Source organism: Lepidochelys olivacea (assembly GCF_965140295.1).
Source record: "Lepidochelys olivacea isolate rLepOli2 genome assembly, chromosome: 9".
NCBI classification, from domain to species: domain Eukaryota; kingdom Metazoa; phylum Chordata; order Testudines; family Cheloniidae; genus Lepidochelys; species Lepidochelys olivacea.
Genome location: NC_140419.1, coordinates 103,581,001 through 103,601,011, shown reverse-complemented (window position 1 = coordinate 103,601,011; position 20,011 = coordinate 103,581,001). Strand labels below are relative to the sequence as shown.

Sequence of the window (20,011 nt, the reverse complement as noted above, 5' to 3'; positions counted from 1 at the left end):
CGCCTGAGCCAAACCGACGAGTACTGCTAGGGGAAGAACCTGCCAGCTACTGCGCACGCAGCACACACACCCTGACTGGCATCGACATGAGCAAGCACTCGAAGAAGAACCTATTATTCTAGCCCTCATGTTTGTGAAGAAAACACAGAAAACCAACTGAGCGAAGACTGTGCTTCCTTTGTGAATGAAGCGGCTACAGATTTCCCAGACTACTACAGAATCCACGGAGGCCTACCAGAGTTTAAATCCTGTTTGCTGCTGAATACATGGGGCCTGGAATATGGCAAGGCTTAGCACTTATATAGTGCCTAATATTTTTAAAAATACTTGTCAGATAAAAAGCTGTGTTAACAGGAGTCACAAAAGGGCTGCCTCACAGTGGTCTTTCAGCGAATCAGCACATTTACCCAGCAGCTGCATGTTGCTCTATAAAATCAAAAGATTCATTTTTCAAAAATACATTTCTAGTTGGGATGAAAATCTTGAAAACACCAACCAAATGTAAATCACTATAGTGATGTCTGCCTGAAGCCAGCCCACAACACAAAATTTGGTCAGCATACTTACATCGGTCAGGGTGTGAAAGAACCACACCCTTGACTAACGTAGCTCTGCCAACAAGCTCTGGTACCAGATGGCAGAACAAGGAGTAATGGTCTCAAGTTGCAGTGGGGGAGGTTTAGGCTGGATATTAGGAAAAACTTTTTCCACTAGGAGGGTGGTGAAGCACTGGAATGGGTTACCTAGGGAGGTGATCGAATCTCCTTCCTTAGAGGTTTTTAAGGTCAGGCTTGACAAAGCCCTGGCTGGGATGATTTAGTTGGGGATTGGTCCTGCTTTGAGCAGGCAGTTGGACTAGATGACCTCCTGAGGTCCCTTCCAACCCTGATATTCTATGATTCTATGAAAACCCCCATGCAAACAGCTATCCTGGCAAGTCCTTTTGCTGGTATAAACTCTGGGGGCGGAGGGTCTAAGTCTCCACAGGGGGGTTCTGCTGGCATAGCTGTATCAGTAAAGCCTTTGGCTATGTCTACACTATGGATCTTACAGCAGCACAGCTGCACTGCTACAGCTGTGCCAGTGTAAGGTCTCCCATGTAGCTGCTCTTTGCCAGCAGGAGAGAGCTCTCCCATTGGCATAATTAAACCATCCCCCAATTACTGGCGTTAGCTACGTCGGCAGTAGAGTCTCTCCTGCCAACATAGTGCTTCCACACTAGCACTTTTGCCCATGAAACTTATGTCGGTCAGGGAGGTGTTTTTTTTCCACACCCCTGACTGACAAAAGGTTTACCGACAAAAGTGGTAGTCTAGACAAAGCCTTTCTAATGAAGGCTACTCCTCAGTCTGCAGAATATGAAGTAATACCCTTGAGAGGTGTGAATTGCCCCAATTCACTTCAAGCATAATATGACAATGCAAATACTAACATTGGTAACTATCTCAGTGCTGAACAAAGTTTGAAAGAAAAGAGAAGGATGATCCTATCATAAAGTGCACTCTACCAAGAATGACTCATTTTGGCTTCACCTATGGACAAAGCTCAGGTTATGGCCAGAAATTAACAGGGTACCACCCCCCACAAATCTGACCTCCTGCTGATAAAGCCTTCATTACTTCCTAACTGCCCAAGCCTCTTATTTTGTTTTGAATAGACAGAGTTTAGAGTTAACCCCTTCCAAATTTATAACAAGCTGACTAATTTATTGTCCTCATATCATCTTTAAAGAAGTCTGTTATATTCATCTTATCCATTTCAACAGCGTTAACTTTGCTGCTTTCATCTTTTCCCTGCAGAGTATGAGAGTTTTCCCTTTCCCATGCCACCCAATTCCATACACAAGGCATATGCACAATTCCCATCACAGTGTAACACAGCTCACCAGAAGACAAACTGAACCTCAGTGTTTTAGGGAGCTTCCTACCATTGTACGTTGCACTGTTCTTCACAATCAGCTCCAGATGTTCACGGAACTCTTCCCGGGAAGGGTACAGACGTTTGCGGACATTCTCACGCAGGGTCTGTAGGTCCATAGGCCGTGTAATGATTTTGTAATAGTCTTTCACGACCTTTGCATTAACAGGTGTGTGAAATGGGTATGTCTGAGGAATACAAAAAAGAATGGGCATTCAGTCCCATCAACCTCCACAAGCAGAATAGCCAGCAGATGAGAGGCCCTTCAGGGTATGTCTACATGGCATTTTGGAGTGAGCCTCCCAGTCTGGTCGACAGACTTGGGGTATCGGGGCTCAAGCTAGCACTCTAAAAATAGCTGCATAGACACCACTTTGAAGTTCAGGTCAGACTCAAACTTGGGCTCTGATGTCTACCCACCACCTTAGGCCTCAAAACCCAACCTGCAACTTCCAAGTGCTGTCTGCACAGCTGTTTTTAGGGTGCTAGTGCGACCCCACTATCCCAAGTCTATCAGGCCAGAGTGGGAGGCGTGCTCCAAAATGCTGTGTAGACATACCTACTCAGCTACACATACTGAAGACCACCTGTATGTGACTGTGGTATTTTGTTTCTCTCCACAGAATTTACTATTCTGTTATGACTTTGCCACCACGCTGAGGAAGAAGAGTTTCAGAGTAGCAGCCGTGTTAGTCTGTATCCGCAAAAAGAAAAGGAGGACTAGTGGCACCTTAGAGACTAACCAATTTAACTGAGCATAAGCTTTCGTGAGCTACAGCTCACTTAAGCTTATGCTCAAATAAATTTGTTCATCTCTAAGGTGCCACAAGTACTCCTTTTCTTTCTGAGGAAGAAGCGTCCCACAAGGACTTCCGTGGGAGTTACTGGGAGTTACTGGGTGTTTTGAAAGTAGGTTTAGAGCTTTAGAAACTTAACTTTAGGTTCCTATTTTGTAAATCTTGGCTAATACTTTAAAATCAATTTCAACTCTACCTAAAACCAGAAAAAGACAGTTACCTTTTCCGTAACTGGTGTTCTTCGAGATGTGTTGCTCATGTCTATTCCACAATAGGTGTCCGTGCTTGCCACGTGCACCGGTGCCGGAAGTTTTTCCCCTAGCAGTACCCATAGGGGAGAGCGCCCCAGCAACCCCTGGAGTGGCGCCGCCATGGTGCGGTATAAGGGGAGCTGCGTGCTCCCCCCACCCTCAGTTCCTTCTTGCCAGAAAACCCAGAGGGGAAGGAGGGCGGGATATAGAATAGACATGAGCAACACATCTCGAAGAACACCAGTTACAGAAAAGGTAACTCTCTTTTCGTCTTCGAGTGATTGCTCATGTGTATTCCACAATAGGTGATTACAAGCTATATCTGTTGGAGGCGGATCGGAATTCACAAATTCCCAGGACGGAGTACAGCCCTGCTGAACCCAGCGTCATTCCTGGTTTGGGAGACGATCGCATAGCGCGAGGAGAACATGTGAACCGAAGACCATGTGGCAGCTCTACAAACGTCCTGGATGGGGACGTGGGCCAGGAAGGCAGCCAACAAGGCCTGCACTCGAGTAGAGTGCGCTTTCACAGTCGGTGACGGGGGAACACCCACCAGATCATAACAGGTGCAGATGTACAAAGTGATCCGGTTGGAGAGACGCTGAGTGGAGATCAACCGACCCCTCATGCGCTCAGCCGAGGCGACGAACAGTTGCGAGGACTTTCTGACCAGCTTAGTCTGCTCAAGGTAGAAAGCCAGAGCCCTTCGCACATCGAGTTGTGTGGAGGCAGCGTTCCTCACTGGACACATGAGGCTTGGGGCAGAGGACCGGCAGGAAAATGTCCTGACCCATGTGATAGGCGGACACCACCTTAGGGAGGAACGCAGGGTGTGGGCGGAGCTGAACCTTGTCCTTATGAAAAACCGTGTACAAGGGCTCAGAGGTCAGGGCCCTGAGCTCCAAGACCCACCTGGCCGACGTGGTAGCGACCAGGAAGGCCACCTTCCACAAGAGGTGGGACCAGGAGCACGTGGCTAGCGGCTCAAACAGGGGCCCCGTGAGACGGGACAACACCAGGTTCAGGTCCCACTGCGGGACCAGGGGCCTAGCATACAGGAAAAGATGGTCCAACCCCTTGAGGAACTGGCCAGTCACAGCATGGGGGAATACCGTGTGCCCCTGCACCGGCAGATGGAAGGCTGATATGGCCGCCAGGTGCACCTTGGCTGATGAGGGCGCCAGGCCCAGGGGTCTAAGGTGGAGAAGGTAGTCCAGGATAAGCTGGATCGGGGCGGCCACCGGGGAGACACGCCGTTCGGCCACCCATCTGGAGAACCGGGACCATTTTACTAAGTAGGCGCAGCGTGTGAAGGGCCGTCTGCTTTCCAGACGGACGCGCTGGACCCCTTCTGAGCACATCCTTTCCACTCTACCTAACCACTGAGCAGCCACGCTGTGAGGTGGAGAGCTGCTAGGTTGTGACGGAGGAGGCAGCCCTTGTCCTGGGAGAGCAGGTCCTGGCGGAGCAGCAACGGCTACGGCGGAGCAACCGCCAGGCCCATGAGGGTCCTGTACCAATGTTGCCTGGGCCACGGTGGGGCAATCAGGAGGACCCGTGCCTTGTCGTATTTATTTTCTCCAGGACCCTGCTGATCAGTGGGAACAGGGGGAAGGCATACAGAAACTGGCCTGACCAGAACAGGAGGAAGTCATCAGAGATAGCGCCCCTTCCCAATCCCCCCCGGAGCAGAACCGGGGACAGTGCCGGTTCTGCCGCATTGTGAACAGGTCCACTTGGGGAGTTCCCCACACATGGAAGAGCTGGTGAGCCACTTCCGGGTGGAGAGACCACTCGTATTGGGAGGAGAAGTCCCTGGGCTCAAGCGATCCGCCCACACATTCCGGGCGCCCAGCAGATGGAAGGCCCTCAGGCAGATGTTGTGGGCTATACAGAAATCCCACAGCCTCAGGGTTTCACAGCAGAGGACTGGGTCCTGCCTTGCCTGTTGATATAGAACATCGAGGCCGTGTTGTCCGTGAGGACCCTGATCACCTTGCTCTGCAGGTGAGAGCGGAAGGCCACACACGCCAGGCGTACCGCCCTGAGTTCCTTGACATTTATGTGTAGGGACAGATCCCGTGCCGACCACAGGCCTTGGGTCTGAACATTCCCCACATGGGCCCCCCAACACAGGGTCGACGCATTGGACATCAGCTCCAGCGTTGGGGTCCTGTCCCAGAACAGGACCCCTTGGAGCATATTGCTTTAGGTGGACCACCACCACAGTGAGGTGATCACCGAGTCGGGCACGGTGAGGACCTTGTCCATCCTGTCTCTGGACTGGGAGAACTCCGAGGCCAGCCAAAGCTGGATGGGCCTCATTCGGAGTCTGGCATGGTGGACCACATACGTAATGCCGACATGTGACCCAATAGCTGGAGGCATGCTCTGGCCGTAGTCACCGGGAACATTGTGACCGTGTTGATGAGCCCTTTCGGGGTCTCAAACCTGTTCAGTGGGAGAGAAGCTGTGGCCGACGAGTTGTTTAGGAGCGCCCTGATAAACACTATGCGTTGGACCAAGACTAACATGGACTTGGCATCGTTTATCAACAGGCCCAGGGCGGCACCCATGGACAGTAGAAGCATCATGTGATCCCTCACCTGCGACCAGGAGCTGCCCTTGACCAGCCAATCGTCCAGATAAGGAAAGATCTGGACCCCTGGTGCCTGAGGTAGGCCGCTATCACCGACATACATTTTGTAAATACCCTAAGGGCAGTGGATAGGCCAAGCGGAAGGACCGTAAGCTGGTAGTGATTCTGCCCCACCAGAAAACGGAGGAAGCGTCTATGCCCCTCGAAAATGTGAATATTGAAGTATGTGTGCTGCAGATCAAGGGAAGCGTAGCATTCTCCAGGGTGCAGGTAGGGGATGATGGAGGCTAGTGAGACCATGTGGAGCTTGAGCCTCACCATGAACTGGTTTAGATCCCGCAGGTCCAGGATGGGCCTGAGTCCTCCTTTGGCCTTTCAGCCATGACCACTCCGGGAGGAAAGCACACAACTGATTATAGAAGGGAAGCTTCATTGAGGGGGGATCCCTGGGGAGAACTGGCAGGGTGCTCCCGAGCGTCCCGTCATAACCGCCTTTTCCCCGCCTGTTTGCCCTTGGAGGACCCAGGTTGCGGGGCAGGCCGCGACTGTCTCTGAGGCTGCCTTTTATAGACCCTCGACTTGTTATAGGCAGCCTCGTACTTCGGCTGAGTGGCCTGAGCAGGGGCCTGCAGCGGCCTTAACTTAGATTTGGCCAGAGACGGGACATAGAGACCCAGAGTCTGGAGGGTCGTGCAGGAGTCCTTCATGCCATGCAACTTTGTATCCGTTTGTTCCGCAAGCAGAGCTTTGCCATCAAACAGGAGATCCTGCATGGCAGTCTGTGCTTCACTGGACAGCCCGGACAGCAGGAGCCATGACGCCCTTCTCATTGACACCGCAGAGGCCATGGACCATGCTGCCGTGTCTGCCGCATCCAAAGCTGCTTGCAGTGATGCCCTGGCAGCCGCCGTACCCTCCTCCACCAGCACCTTGAACTCTTTCTTATCGCACTCCTGGAGGGAATCCTCGAACTTAGGCAGGGAGCCCCACAAATTGAATTTGTACCTGCCCAGGAGCACCTGGTGGTTTACCATCCGCAACTGAAAACTTGAGGAAGAATAAAGCCTTCTCCCGAAAGAGCCCAGCCTCCGCAAATATTTATTTTTCGGGGTAGGGGCTGGTTGGCTCTGCCGCTCCCTGTGGTTGACTAACTTGACCACCAGGGAGTTGGGTGCCAGGAGGGCGTAGAGGTATTTGTGCCCCTTGGCGGATACAAAGTACTTGCGTTCTGCCCTCTTAGAGATCGGGGCCAGCGAATCCGGTGTTTGCCACAAGGGATTTGAAATTTTTGCCATCCCTTCATGGAGGGGCAAAGCTACCCTGCCCGGTGCCCAAGAGGACAGCACGTTGAACAGGGAGCCCGAGGGTTCCTCCAACTCCTCTGCCTGGAGACGGAGGCTTGATGCCACCCTTTTTAAAAGTTCTTGATGGGCCCTAAAATCCTCCTGTGGGACGGAGGGGGGAAGGGCCGTTATCGCCTCATCCAGGGACGGCGAGGAGGCCGGCACGGTGCTCTGGGTGTCTGCCGGCACCGGAGGATGCACCACATAGTCTGACTCCAGGCATGGTGGCGAGGACAAATGTCCCACTGACCACCTCCTCGGAGGTCTGGAGAGGGAGGCCGACGGTGCCTCTGAGGCTCTGGCACCGGGGGCTGTGTTGGGCCACGGTGCCCACTGGTACCATTGGGCTGGCCACGGGGCTTGGTGCCACTGCACTGTCTGCGGCACCGACGGGCCCGGTTGTTCGGCCTGGCTGGCCTGTCACATGGAAGGGCGACTACGAGTGGAGGCTGGGCTGATGAACGACCTGTCGCTGCCATGGGACCGGGAGGAATGGCAGTCGCCCACGGGACCGCGATCTCGATGTGGAGGACTGGTACCTTCTGTAGGCTGCTGCTCCGCCATCAGCTCCAATGGGCGGACCCGCGATGGCGAGGTGCCGGCGATCGACGCCCTTGGCTGCGGAGGCGATGCCTTGGCGGAGTCTTGGAGCAGGATTCAGAGCGGGAATGGCGTCGACGTTCGTGCCGTGACCGGCTGCAGTAATCCCTATGAGACGAGGATCTCTGGTGACGTCTGCCTCGGTCCCGTTGGTACTCACTCCACGATGCAGAGTGGTACCGGTCGGCTCTCAGTCGGACGGTACGCAACCAGACAGTCTGGTGGGAGTTGAGGGCAATCCACGTGGACTACACCCTGAACTGTCGCTGGGCAGCAAATAGTGTCGGGAACGTTCCCTGGACTGAGACTGGTGCTGAGCTGGGGGCGACTGGGAAAACCCAGCGGTGGCTTTCCCCTAGAGCGTGGTGCTGACATCGGCAGCGCTCCTGGTACCGGCATGGACATGACGTCCAGGGCTATCTGCAGGGCCTCCAGCGTTTCCGAAGCGGCCAGGCTACTCCTCTCTATGTGAGTTGGAGGCCTAGAGGCCGGAGGGGATCGCGGACTGCCCAACATGGGTCTAGTCTCTGCCCCGGTTTTCCTTGGTGCAACTGCAAAGAAGGCATTTTCTTTGCCTTCTTTGCCCCATGGACAGGGAGCAGTGCTGACTGGTCGAAGGCGCCGGAAGGTCGCTGCACACCAGAGGGCATCCAGACATCCGGGGAGGCTTGGTCTGAAGCAGCTGGGCTACTCCACTCTACGTGAGTCGGAGGCCTAGAGGCCGGAGGGGATCGAGGACTGTCCAACATGGGTCTAGTCTCTGCCCCTGGTTTCCCTCGGTGTAGCAGCGATGAAGGCATTTTCTTTGCCTTCTTATGCCCTGTGGACAGGGAGTGGTCAAAGGCACCAAAAGGTCACCGTGCACCGATGCCGCAGTGCCTGGTGCCGACTCGGAGCGGCGCACTGGAGTCAGGGTCAGTGCCAACTCCATCAGAATAGCCTGGAGCCTAATCTCTCACTCCAAGGTTTAATGACTTGCAAATCTTGCAACTATCGCTGATATGGGTTTCTCCCAAACAGTGTAAACAGTCTGCATGCGGGTCACTCCTTGGCACAGATCACCTACAAGTATCACACGACTTAAAACCCGGGGCATGCCCTGGCCCGGGCACTCAAATTAACTGAACAGCAAACTAACTACAGGTACAAACACTGAACGAACAAAAAGTTCTGGGGACGAACTACAGCAAAGCTGGGGCGGAATAGTTCCAATGCACCTTCACTGGCGGCAAGAAGGAACTGAGGGTGGGGGGAGCACGCAGCTCCCCTTATACCACACCACCGAGGCACCACTCCCGGGATCGCTGGGGCGCTCCCCTCTACGGGTGCTGCTAGGGGAAAAACTTCCGGCACTGGTGTACTTGGCGAGCACGCACACCTATTGTGGAATACACATGAGCAATCACTCGAAGAACAAGTCGATATTCAACAGCTCTCTCCAAAGTCCCACATAATACAATTATAAAGCTGTATAAATTGCTGCACAATTGTCCCTTTTGCATCTGCTCTATAATTGTGCTAAGCTTTTATTTTAAAAAAATTCACTAATCCTTACCATGGAAAAGATAATCTTCAAAGTGTGAAAGAAATGTAAGCCAATACAATGATGTATTGATACGCTGGAGGGTACGGATAGGATACAGAGGGACCTAGACAAATTAGAGGATTGGGCCAAAAGAAATCTGATGAGGTTCAATAAGGGCAAGTGCAGAATCCTGCACTTAGGACGGAAGAATCCCATGCACTGCTACAGACTAGGGACCGAATGGCTCGGCAGCAGTTCTGCAGAAAAGGATCTAGGGGTTACAGTGGACGAGAAGCTGGATATGAGTCAACAGTGTGCCCTTGTTGCCAAGAAGGCCAATGGCATTTTGGGATGTATACGTAGGGGCATTGCCAGCAGATTGAGGGACGTGATCGTTCCCCTCTGTTTGGCATTGGTGAGGCCTCATCTGGAGTACTGTGTCCAGTTTTGGGCCCCACACTACAAGAAGGATGTGGAAAAATTGGAGAGAGTCCAGCGGAGGGCAACAAAAATGATTAGAGAACTGGAACACATGACTTACGAAGAGAGGCTGAGGGAACTGGGATTGTTTAGTGTGCAGAAGAGAAGAATGAGGGGGGATTTGATAGCTGCTTTCAACTACCTGAAAGGGGGTTCCAAAGAGGATGGGTCTAGACTGTTCACAATGGTAGCTGATGACAGAACAAGGAGTAATGGTCTCAAGTTGCAGTGGAGGAGGTTTAGGTTGGATATTAGGAAAAACTTTTTCACTAGGAGGGTGGTGAAACACTGGAGTGCGTTACCTAGGGAGGTGGTGGAATCTCCTTCCTTACATATTTTTAAGGTCAGGCTTGACAAAGCCCTGGCTGGGATGATTTAGTTGGGGATTGGTCCTGCTTTGAGCAGGGGGTTGGACTAGATGACCTCCTGAGGTCCCTTCGAACCCTGATATTCTATGATTCTATGATGTCTATGAGTCTGGTGACAGCTTTGAAAATGTAGGTCAGAATGCAAGAGGCCTATCAGTGGGGTGTTGAGTCTGAAGCTTAACGATGACACAATGTCAACATTGTGAATTATTCCACTGTTGATCATTTAAAAAGAAACATGAAGCTAATTTACTTACTAATTGTTGGATTAGTAATAGATAATGGGGTGTGAATGAAAAATTCAACCCTTTCTCCCCACATTGATCCTCTCCCCACTTTACTGCTCAGATATCAGGAGGGAAATGAAAGCAGAGATTTATCATCTCCCCAGGGCCAAAAAGGCTTACCTGCTTTCCTGAATCCAAAAGCTCCAGTTACCATACTGCCTAGACATCTATGATTCAGTTACTCTTACTGAAAACAACCTGCAGCACAATAAACTGAAGATTTGAGGGCAATATTCAAAGGATGCAAGTCTGATTAGACTGGACCAGTGGGGATAGCGTTGCATAATTCTGGGGTCTCAGATTCAGCCACGTAACTCAGTCTATTAGCCTTCTCAGGACACAGAACTTTGACCACAAGGCCTAAACTTACATTGGGAAGATCCCTCATATCGTTGATAATGCCCTCTAGAATGGATGACAAAGTTACCATAGGGTCCGTTCGTCGCCGATGGATTGACTTGTGAGGCCGCTGAAGAAATCAGATAGAAGTAGGAAGTTAAGGCACTTCCAAAACACAAAATATAAATCTAAACAAGTTCTCTGTAGGTTTAGTTTATTAATTCTATGGGTGGATATGCAGATACATGCCTCATGTGCTGTACTATGGATAGCCAGGAGCAGTGCAAGGACTGAACAGGATGGACAATGGGTAAATCTGCGAGCCTTTCTGTGACTTCTGCAGCAGCTGGTGATGGCTCAGGTGCTACCCAAGCCAGGCAGCCCCAGGGCCAGCTTCAAAAGTTTGGGTGTGTAGGAGGGGGCTCAGGGTGCAGCTCTCTGGCTCCCACTGGCATGGCCCTGCAGCTCCTAGACGGGGGGGCCAGGGAGCTCCACACACTGCCCACGCCTGCAGGCCCTGTGCCCCCGGCCAGAAGGGGTCCTGGGTCACGCGCCACTGCCCTTGCCCCCACCCTGAGCACTCACAAACCTCCCCGAAACTCCCTCCTGAGAACCCGCATCCCCCACCCAAGTTTTAGTTAGGGGTATATAGTAAAAGTTATGGACAGGTCACAGGCCATGAATTTTTGTTTACTGCCCATGATCTGTCCATGACTTTTACTAAAAATACCCATGACTAAAATGTAGCTTTAATAATTGGACATGAAGAGACTAAAATTGACCCAATTACATCTACACTCACATTCAAGTAATCACAGTGAACAGTGGTCCCAACTCGCCGCTTTTTCTTTGGAGGAAGCTGCTGTTTAGGGAACTTCAAGACCAGTGATTTCCTGCGAACCTCATCTGCACTAGAGAAAAGAAATAGACCTCTTATTTCCTTTGCATCTCTTACCAACAAGACTGCTTGCACCTCAGAATCAGCACTGATCCCATCTGGTACAATACCAAGCTCAATCAGGATTTAAATACTACATTATCAACAATATATCTAAAACCCAACCACTTTACTCCTGCGTCTACTGCACCTGTGATGTGTATGTCTTTTGCATCAGACCAGAAACTGCCCTTCTCACCACCCATCCCTGCACCTCCAGTCCTGCCCTCACCTCTCAATCAGTTGCTTTCCAAGGACAATTTTGGTCCCCTCCACTTTGATAAGCTCTTCATTATCATTATGAATAACTGTCTTTTCCAGCTCTTCCTCCTGCTCCTCTGTCATGGCAACAGGGTTGGAGGGTGGGGCATTCGTTTGGTAGTACAAGGGACAGAATTTATTAGTTCTCATGTGTCCAATTGCACCACAGGCTCCACATTTTAACTGCAGAAAAGATCAACAAGGTGAACAATTAAAATTTATTCAGAGTTGAAGGCCAGATGGGAACTATAGATCATCTAGTCTGACCTCTCACAAATCACAAACCATTAAATTTCACTCAGCTATCAGTTTTAAGCCCTGTATAATTTGTATTTGGCTAAAGTATAAGTTCCAGAAAGACATCTAGTCTTAATTTGAAGTCAGAGACAGAGAATCCACCATTTGATTTAGAGGTAAGATAATTACCAATTTACCAGTAAGATAGCAGCTTCTTACTGGCCTGATGTTCTAGCTCCAGATAACATCTAAAGGAAATAATTAGTGCTGTTGATTAATCACAGTTAACTCACGCAATTAACTCAAAAAAATTAATAGTGATTAATCACATTGTTAAACAATAGAATACCAATTAAAATTTTTAAAATATTACTGGATTTTTTTTTACATTTTCAAATATATTGATTTCTATTACAACACAGAATACAAAGTATACAGTGCTCACTATTATTCTGATTACAAATATTTGCACTGTAAAAATGATAAAACAAAATAAATAGTATTTTTCAATTCACTGCAGACAAGTACTGTAGTGCAATCTATTGTGAAAGTGTAACTTACAACTGTAGATTTTTTTATTTGTTAGTTACATAGCTGCACTCAAAAACAAAACAATGTAAAATTTTAGAGCCTACAAGTCCACTCAGTTCTACTTCTTGTTCAGTCAATCGCTAAGACAAACAAGTTTGTTTACATTTATGGTAGATACTGCTGCCTGCTTCTTATTTACAGTGTCACCAGAAAGCGAGAACAGGCATTTGCATGGCACTTTTGTAGCCGGCTTTGCAAGGTATTTACATGCCAGACATGCTAACCATTCATATGCCCCTTCATGCTTTGGCCACCATTCCAGAGGACATGCTTCCATGCCGGTGGTGCTTGTTAAAAAAAATTATGCGCTTAATTAAAGTTGTGACTGAACTCCTTGGGGGAGAATTGTATGTCTCCTGTTCTGTTTTACCCAAATTCTGCCATATATTTCATATTATAGCAGTCTCGGATGATGATCCAGCACATCTTGTTTGTTTTAAGAACACTTTCACCACAGATTTGACAAAACGTAAAGCAGATACCAATATAAGATTTCTAAAAATAGCTACAGCACTCGACCCAAGATTTAAGAATCTGAAGTGCCGTCCAAAATCTGAGAGGGATGAGGTGTGGAGCATGCTTTCAGAAGTCTTAAAAGAGCAACACTCAGATGTGGAAACTACAGAACCTGTACCACCGAAAAAGAAAATCAACCTTCTGCTGGTGGCATCTAACTCAGATGATGAAAATGAACATGCATCAGTCCGCTCTGCTTTGGATCGTTATTGAGCAGAACCCGTCATCAGCATGGATGCATGTCCCCTGGAATGGTGGTTGAAACATGATGGGACATATGAATCTTTAGCACATCTGGCACATAAATATCTTGCAGTGTCAGCTACTACAGTGCCATGCGAATGCCTGTTCTCACTTTCAGGTGACATTGTAAACAAGAAGCAGGCAGCATTATCTCCTGCAAATTGTAACCAAACTTGTTTGTCTGAGTGATTGGCTGAAGTAGGACTGAATGGACTTGTAGGCTCTAAAGTTTTACATTGTTTTATTTTTGAGTGCAGTTATGTATAAAAAAAATCTACATTTGTAAATTCAACTTTCATGATAAAGAGATTGCACTACAGTACTTGTATTAGGTGAACTGAAAAACGGTATTTCTTTTGTTTTTTACAGTGCAAATATTTGTAATAAAAAATTAATATAAAGTGAGCACTGTACACTTAGTATTCTGTGTTGTAATTGAAATCAACATATTTTAAAATGTACAAAACATCCACAAATATTTAAATAAATGGTATTCAATTATTTAGCAGCACGATTAATCATGCAATTAATTTTTTTAATTACTTGATAGCCGAAAATTGCTCATGTCAAGGTAAGAGTCATTAGCACTTAATCTGGAAGTACTGGAACTGGGATATTCTGGATCATGTTATAGGGCAAAGCTAAGCATGGAGTGTGTGACTTATACTTGATATTAAGACTGTGGAAACAGCACCTATGTTGTCATAATCCTATCCCATAGTTTTCTCCTCTTTCTTCTGTCCAAATGAGGAGAAGATTTGCTAGGACACTGTATTCCACTGGCTTTTCTTCCTTGGATTGCTTTGTTTTACTTGATGCTTAGTTACCTTCAGATCTGGCCGCTCCTTCATTTTCTTGGGTTTTTTCTCTGGTGGGCCCTTGAGTTTTTCTTTTTCCTGGTTCCGTTTGAGTCGCCTTAGCTGCTCCTGGATCCTGCGCCGCTCCTTCCGCATCTCCTCCCGGTGCTGCTCATCAAAGAGGGCAAATTTTCGTCTGGAACACAGAGATTTTAATCTAGGTCTACAAGTGGCCAAGCATCCTTCTGCCAGCCCCGTTTTCCTGAAACTTGAACACCCACAGTAGCATTCCTTCCAGAAGAGCCAGAGTGGTGGAGCAGCAGAGCCTTATCCCCAAACGTTCATGAAAAGCACTAGTATTTTTTTTTTTTTAAACATTTCCTCCCATGAACAGGATTTACCTAGTTTCACTGATGGGAGCAGTAATCTCTACACAAGTCAACATGCAGAGGGTGGATGGGCAGTAGAACAAGATCTCTTTTCTAATGCAGTTATTGTGACACGTCAGCAACACGCCCAGGCCAGGCCTGGCCAGTCCTGGGGTGAAGGAGACACTTGAGATTCTGACTGGTTGACCCACATGGCACTGGTCACAGACTATCTGGACAAATCAGTCTCTTTTTTAGATACACTGTAGATTTACTAAACTAGAAGGTATGAAATATCTTTTAAATCCCTATATTAAAAGAATATTAGGATTACAAAGTCGAGCATTCAGATTGCCTGTGCAACCATAATTCAGCCGTCTTATGCAGATACATTATGATACAGCCTTTAATTACAGGATCACATGCTGTTTTTTCCACAGGCCCCTGCCTCATTCAGTGCACAAGATAAACAGTGCTCTCTAAATGGGTATTAAATATGTTTCATTATCCTTAATGTGCAATGACCTCAAACCTCATTTAACACACACCATCCAAACTCTACGCTAAGTACAGAATTATTAATTTCCTGGATTTTTCTATTGTATTTATCATTATAAATTTTCAAGTGCTTCACAAACATTAATGAATTTATTTTCATAACACCCTTCTGAGCTGAGAGGATGAGATTATCCCTATTTTCCAGATTAGAAACTGACGCACAAAGAGATTAAGGTCAAAATTGTCAGAAGTGTCCACTAATTTGGGGTGCCCAATTTGAGATGCTTATTGCCCGATTTTTCAGAGTATTTAAAATTTTATATGTTCAAAGCACATCAAAATTTATTGCAATTGAGCACACAGAACTTTTGCAAATGAGGCCCTCCGTGTCTCAAGTTAAGCACACAAAATGAGTACATAGTGCCCACAACGTGAAAAGTTTATGGCAGAGGTAGGGATAGAATCCAATTCTCCATGGTGGAATTCCTCTGCCTTAACCCCAAGACTATTCTTTCTCTTCCTGCAATCCCCTGCCTCATTCACCATACACTTCTCAATTTCTACTATAAGTGAGGTAACGATCCTATGGACAATGGTCTCATTTACTACATAACCCTGATTCATGCCCTTAGTACAGTCCATCCTGTGCACAAAATAGTATGTGATCACGTAACTAAAGACTATCAAAGGATATATACAAGGCAGTCAGTTTAAGGTTCCATTAGCAGCCTATGCTTTTAATAAAGCAAACTGAAAAAAAAATCAGAAATTCTAGCGTGTGGAACCATGATGATCCCCACATAACTCTTAGCAGGGCTGAAAACTTTAGATCTACAGCACAGTCCTCTGCCACTGGAGCTAAAAGAGTAACTAGTAGCAGCAGTAAGCTATTATCCTCCATGTGGACCAGTCACTAGGTAGGGAGAGACAAACTTTGCCAGTGGCTTTTATAGCTTTTTGCTAGTCAGGAGAGAAACATAGGGACTCAGAAATCTTGGGTTCTGATGAGTTCTGGTGAGGGGTGTTCTCTAGTTGTTTCAGACTCTTTCTGCCTATCTCTTTTGCTCCTACCCCCTCTGCAGCTAAAATGAGCAACTGTTGGGGAAATCCTACCCAATCCCTGCAGCACTGGACTAGCGTATGCTAAGTGTAAATAGAATTTTTGGAGAATTTATCTACTAGCCTCTGACAAACCTATGAAGACATGCAAATAGCATTTTCAGAGGCTTACAACACAGCTGGAATTTTGCTGGTATTTCACAAAGACAGCAAAAAAGGCAGCCCTATGATCCGAGGGCAACCCCTTTCCAACTTTCAAGTTCATGCACCAAAGTATAAAGGTACTAGAACTTCTCAAAGAAACAGTTATAATAATTTACACTGGCAAAACATTTCCATTTCCTTAAGTGGCTGAACCATCTTTGTTTAAACTTTCCAAAAAATTCAGCTAGAGACAGATATCTAGCATGAAAATTTTCATCCCAAATTATTAAAGTTTGGCAGAGTTATAAAGCAACTGAAACAGGGTCTTACAATGGAAAGAGTTAGGCAACCTTAACTATAAGTGTGGCTGTTTGCTTCACCTACAATAATCCCAGACATCAGCACTGCTGAGCAAATTAAACCACATTAAAAGACAACACATTTTAAACAGAGGGGAAATTATGTGTATTTGGACAATTGCACTATTGGAGATTTTCACCTCTCTCTCATTAGATACTGGACAAAGCCAGAGAGACTGCTCCACAGGTCATGGGGAACATACCTCTTCCTGCCATGCAGCAGGCATAAGAGCCATCCCACCTGCAGCCAAAAGAGTGCATTCTCAATTGAGTTATACTGAATTCAGTATTTTTCAGCAGTAATTCCCCCACAGCCAGGAACTGCATGTGCCAACACTCTACATTACTGATGCCAGAAGGAAACGAAGAGTCTTCTAAGGCCTTACATGAACTCTTCATCCTTGGTGGTCCGTATTCGGCTGTAGGCATCAATGACAGAGGGCTTACGAACTGTCTCACACCGTACATACTCTTTCCCATCCTCATCTCGAAACGTGCGATAGATTTTGAGGCGACGGCCAGTGGCAGAGGAATTGAGACTGGTTACAGAGGCAGTGTCATCATCTTTGTGAGAGCCTGCTGAGGTGCCCGAAGCTGATGCTGCAAAAGAGATTATTTTAATGGTTTCCAAAACAGTTCATGCTCTAGAAATGTCAAATTTTACATTCCCTTTGTCCTGAGAGATCATGAGACACCAATACCAAAGAGCAGGGACAGGGACAAACCTGTTTGTTTGAGAATCTAAGATACCATGTCTAGAATCTAGGATGCAGGTGTAAGGCATGCAGATACCATGGTATGAGCAGAAAGATAAGATGAGAAGTTACAAAGATTTATCTATGCAGGTTCTTTTATTGGTGCTCATCAATGCAAGGTAGCCTATTTCCCCTTGTTTTTTCCTACCTCCCCCCCAGACGTTCTTGTTAAACCCTGGATTTATGCTGGAAATGGCCCACCTTGATTATCATACACATTGTAAGGAGAGTGGTCACTTTAGATAAGCTATTACCAGCAGGAGAGTGAATTTGTGTGTGTGGGGGGAGGGGGTGTGAGAAAACCTGGATTTGTGTTGGAAATGGCACACCTCGATTATCATACACATTGTAAGGAGAGTGGTCACTTTAGATAAGCTATTACCAGCAGGAGAGTGGGGTGGGAGGAGGTATTTTTTCATGCTTTGTGTGTATAAAAAGATCTTCTACACTTTCCACAGTATGCATCCGATGAAGTGAGCTGTAGCTCACGAAAGCTTATGCTCAAATAAATTGGTTAGTCTCTAAGGTGCCACAAGTACTCCTTTTCTTTTTGCGAATACAGACTAACACAGCTGTTACTCTGAAACCTGTCATTATGCAAGGCACTGCATTTAGCCGAATGGAGTGGAAATCTATCAACTGCATGAAAAAACTTGTACAGATACAGACAGACATCTTCCTTTCCAAATGCAAACAGATGGATATCGTACCGAAAGGACTGAAGGTAAAAAATCCATTACAATCTACATACCACACAGACTATGCTGACAGCTTGTGCCACACGCTCTCAAAGAAACTGCGGAATCACCTGATCAACATCCTCTACAGCAAACAGGGAAAGATTAAGAATGAGCTCTCAAAAATGGATACTCTCATAAAAAAACAACCTTCCACACAAACTTCCTCGTGGCTGGACTTTACTAAAACTAGACAAGCCATTTACAACACACACTTTGCTTCTCTATGAAAGAAAAAGGACACTAAACTTTCTAAACTACTACATGCCACAAGGGGCTACAGCAATGGTTCCCTCAACCCACCCAGCAATATTGTTAACCTATCCAACTATACTCTCAGCCCAGCAGAAGCAGCTGTCCTATCTCGGGGCCTCTCCTTCTGCCCCTCCACCCCCACGAACATGATACAGTTCTGTGGGGACCTGGAATCCTATTTTCGACGTCTCCGACTCAAGGAATATTTCCAACATACCTCTGAACAACATACTAATCCACAGAGACCTCCCTACCACACTACAAAAAGAAGGATTCTAGGTGGACTCCTCCTGAAGGTCGAGACAGCAGACTGGACTTCTACCAAGAGTGCTTCCGCCGACGTGCACGGGCTGAAATTGTGGAAAAGCAGCATCACTTGCCCCACAACCTCAGCCGTGCGGAACACAATGCCATCCACAGCCTCAGGAAAAAACTCTGACATCATAATCAAAAAGGCTGACAAAGGAGGTGCTGTTGTCATCATGAATAGGTCGGAATATGAACAAGAGGCTGCTCGGCCGCTCTCCAACACCACTTTCTACAAGCCATTACCCTCTGATCCCACTGAGAGTTACCAAAAGAAACTACAGCATTTGCTCAAGAAACTCCCTGAAAAAGCACAAGATCAAATCTGCACACACACACCCCTGGAACCCCGACCTGGGATATTCTATCTACTACCCAAGATCCATAAACCTGGAAATCCTGGCCGCCCCATCATCTCAGGCATTGGCACCCTGACAGCAGGATTGTCTGGCTATGTAGACTCCTTCCTCAGGCCCTACGCTACCAGCACTCCCAGCTACCTTCGAGACACCACTGACTTCCTGAGGAAACTACAATCCATCAGTGATCTTCCTGATAACACCATCCTGGCCACTATGGATGTAGAAGCCCTCTACACCAACATTCCACACAAAGATGGACTACAAGCCATCAAGAACACTATCCCCGATAATGTCACGGCTAACCTGGTGGCTGAACTTTGTGATTTTGTCCTTACCCATAACTATTTTACATTTGGGGACAATGTATACCTTCAAATCAGCGGCACTGCTATGGGTACCCGCATGGCCCCACAGTATGCCAACATTTTTATGGCTGACTTAGAATAATGCTTCCTCAGCTCTCATCCCCTAACGTCCCTACTCTACTTGCGCTATATTGATGACATCTTCATCATCTGGACCCATGGAAAAGAAGCCCTTGAGGAATTCCACCATGATTTCAACAATTTCCATCCCACCATCAACCTCAGCCTGGTCCAGTCCACACAAGAGATCCACTTCCTGGACACTACAGTGCTAATAAACAATGGTCACATAAACACCACCCTATACCGGAAACCTACTGACCGCCATTCCTACCTACATGCCTCCAGCTTTCACCCCGACCACACCACAAGATCCATCGTCTACAGCCAAGCTCTGCGATACAACCGCATTTGCTCCTACCCCTCAGACAGAGACAGACACCTACAAGATCTCTATCAAGCATTCTTACAACTACAATACCCACCTGTGGAAGTGAAGAAACAGATTGATAGAGCCAGAAGAGTTCCCAGAAGTCACCTACTACAGGACAGGCCTAACAAGGAAAATAACAGAACGCCACTAGCCGTCACCTTCAGCCCCCAACTAAAACCCCTCCAACGCATTATTAAGGATCTACAACCTATCCTGAAGGATGACCCAACACTCTCACAAATCTTGGGAGACAGGCCAGTCCTTGCCTACACAGACAGC

The 20,011-nt window shown here is 47.4% G+C and overlaps 1 protein-coding gene across 4 annotated transcripts in view; it reads right to left on the bottom strand.

The window, feature by feature from the left end:
• Positions 1-20,011, bottom strand: part of TAF1 (TATA-box binding protein associated factor 1) — a 140,077-nt gene that overhangs the window by 35,988 nt on the left and 84,078 nt on the right. For all 4 annotated transcript variants that reach the window (XM_084639995.1, XM_084639996.1, XM_084639997.1 and 1 more), the window contains exons 24-29: positions 16,906-17,119; positions 14,122-14,287; positions 11,679-11,890; positions 11,312-11,420; positions 10,541-10,639; positions 1,928-2,105 (exon numbers count right to left, since the gene is read on the bottom strand). In XM_084639995.1, coding sequence (XP_084496121.1) covers positions 1,928-2,105; positions 10,541-10,639; positions 11,312-11,420; positions 11,679-11,890; positions 14,122-14,287; positions 16,906-17,119 — 978 coding nt within the window. The remainder of the gene's footprint in view (positions 1-1,927; positions 2,106-10,540; positions 10,640-11,311; positions 11,421-11,678; positions 11,891-14,121; positions 14,288-16,905; positions 17,120-20,011) is intronic.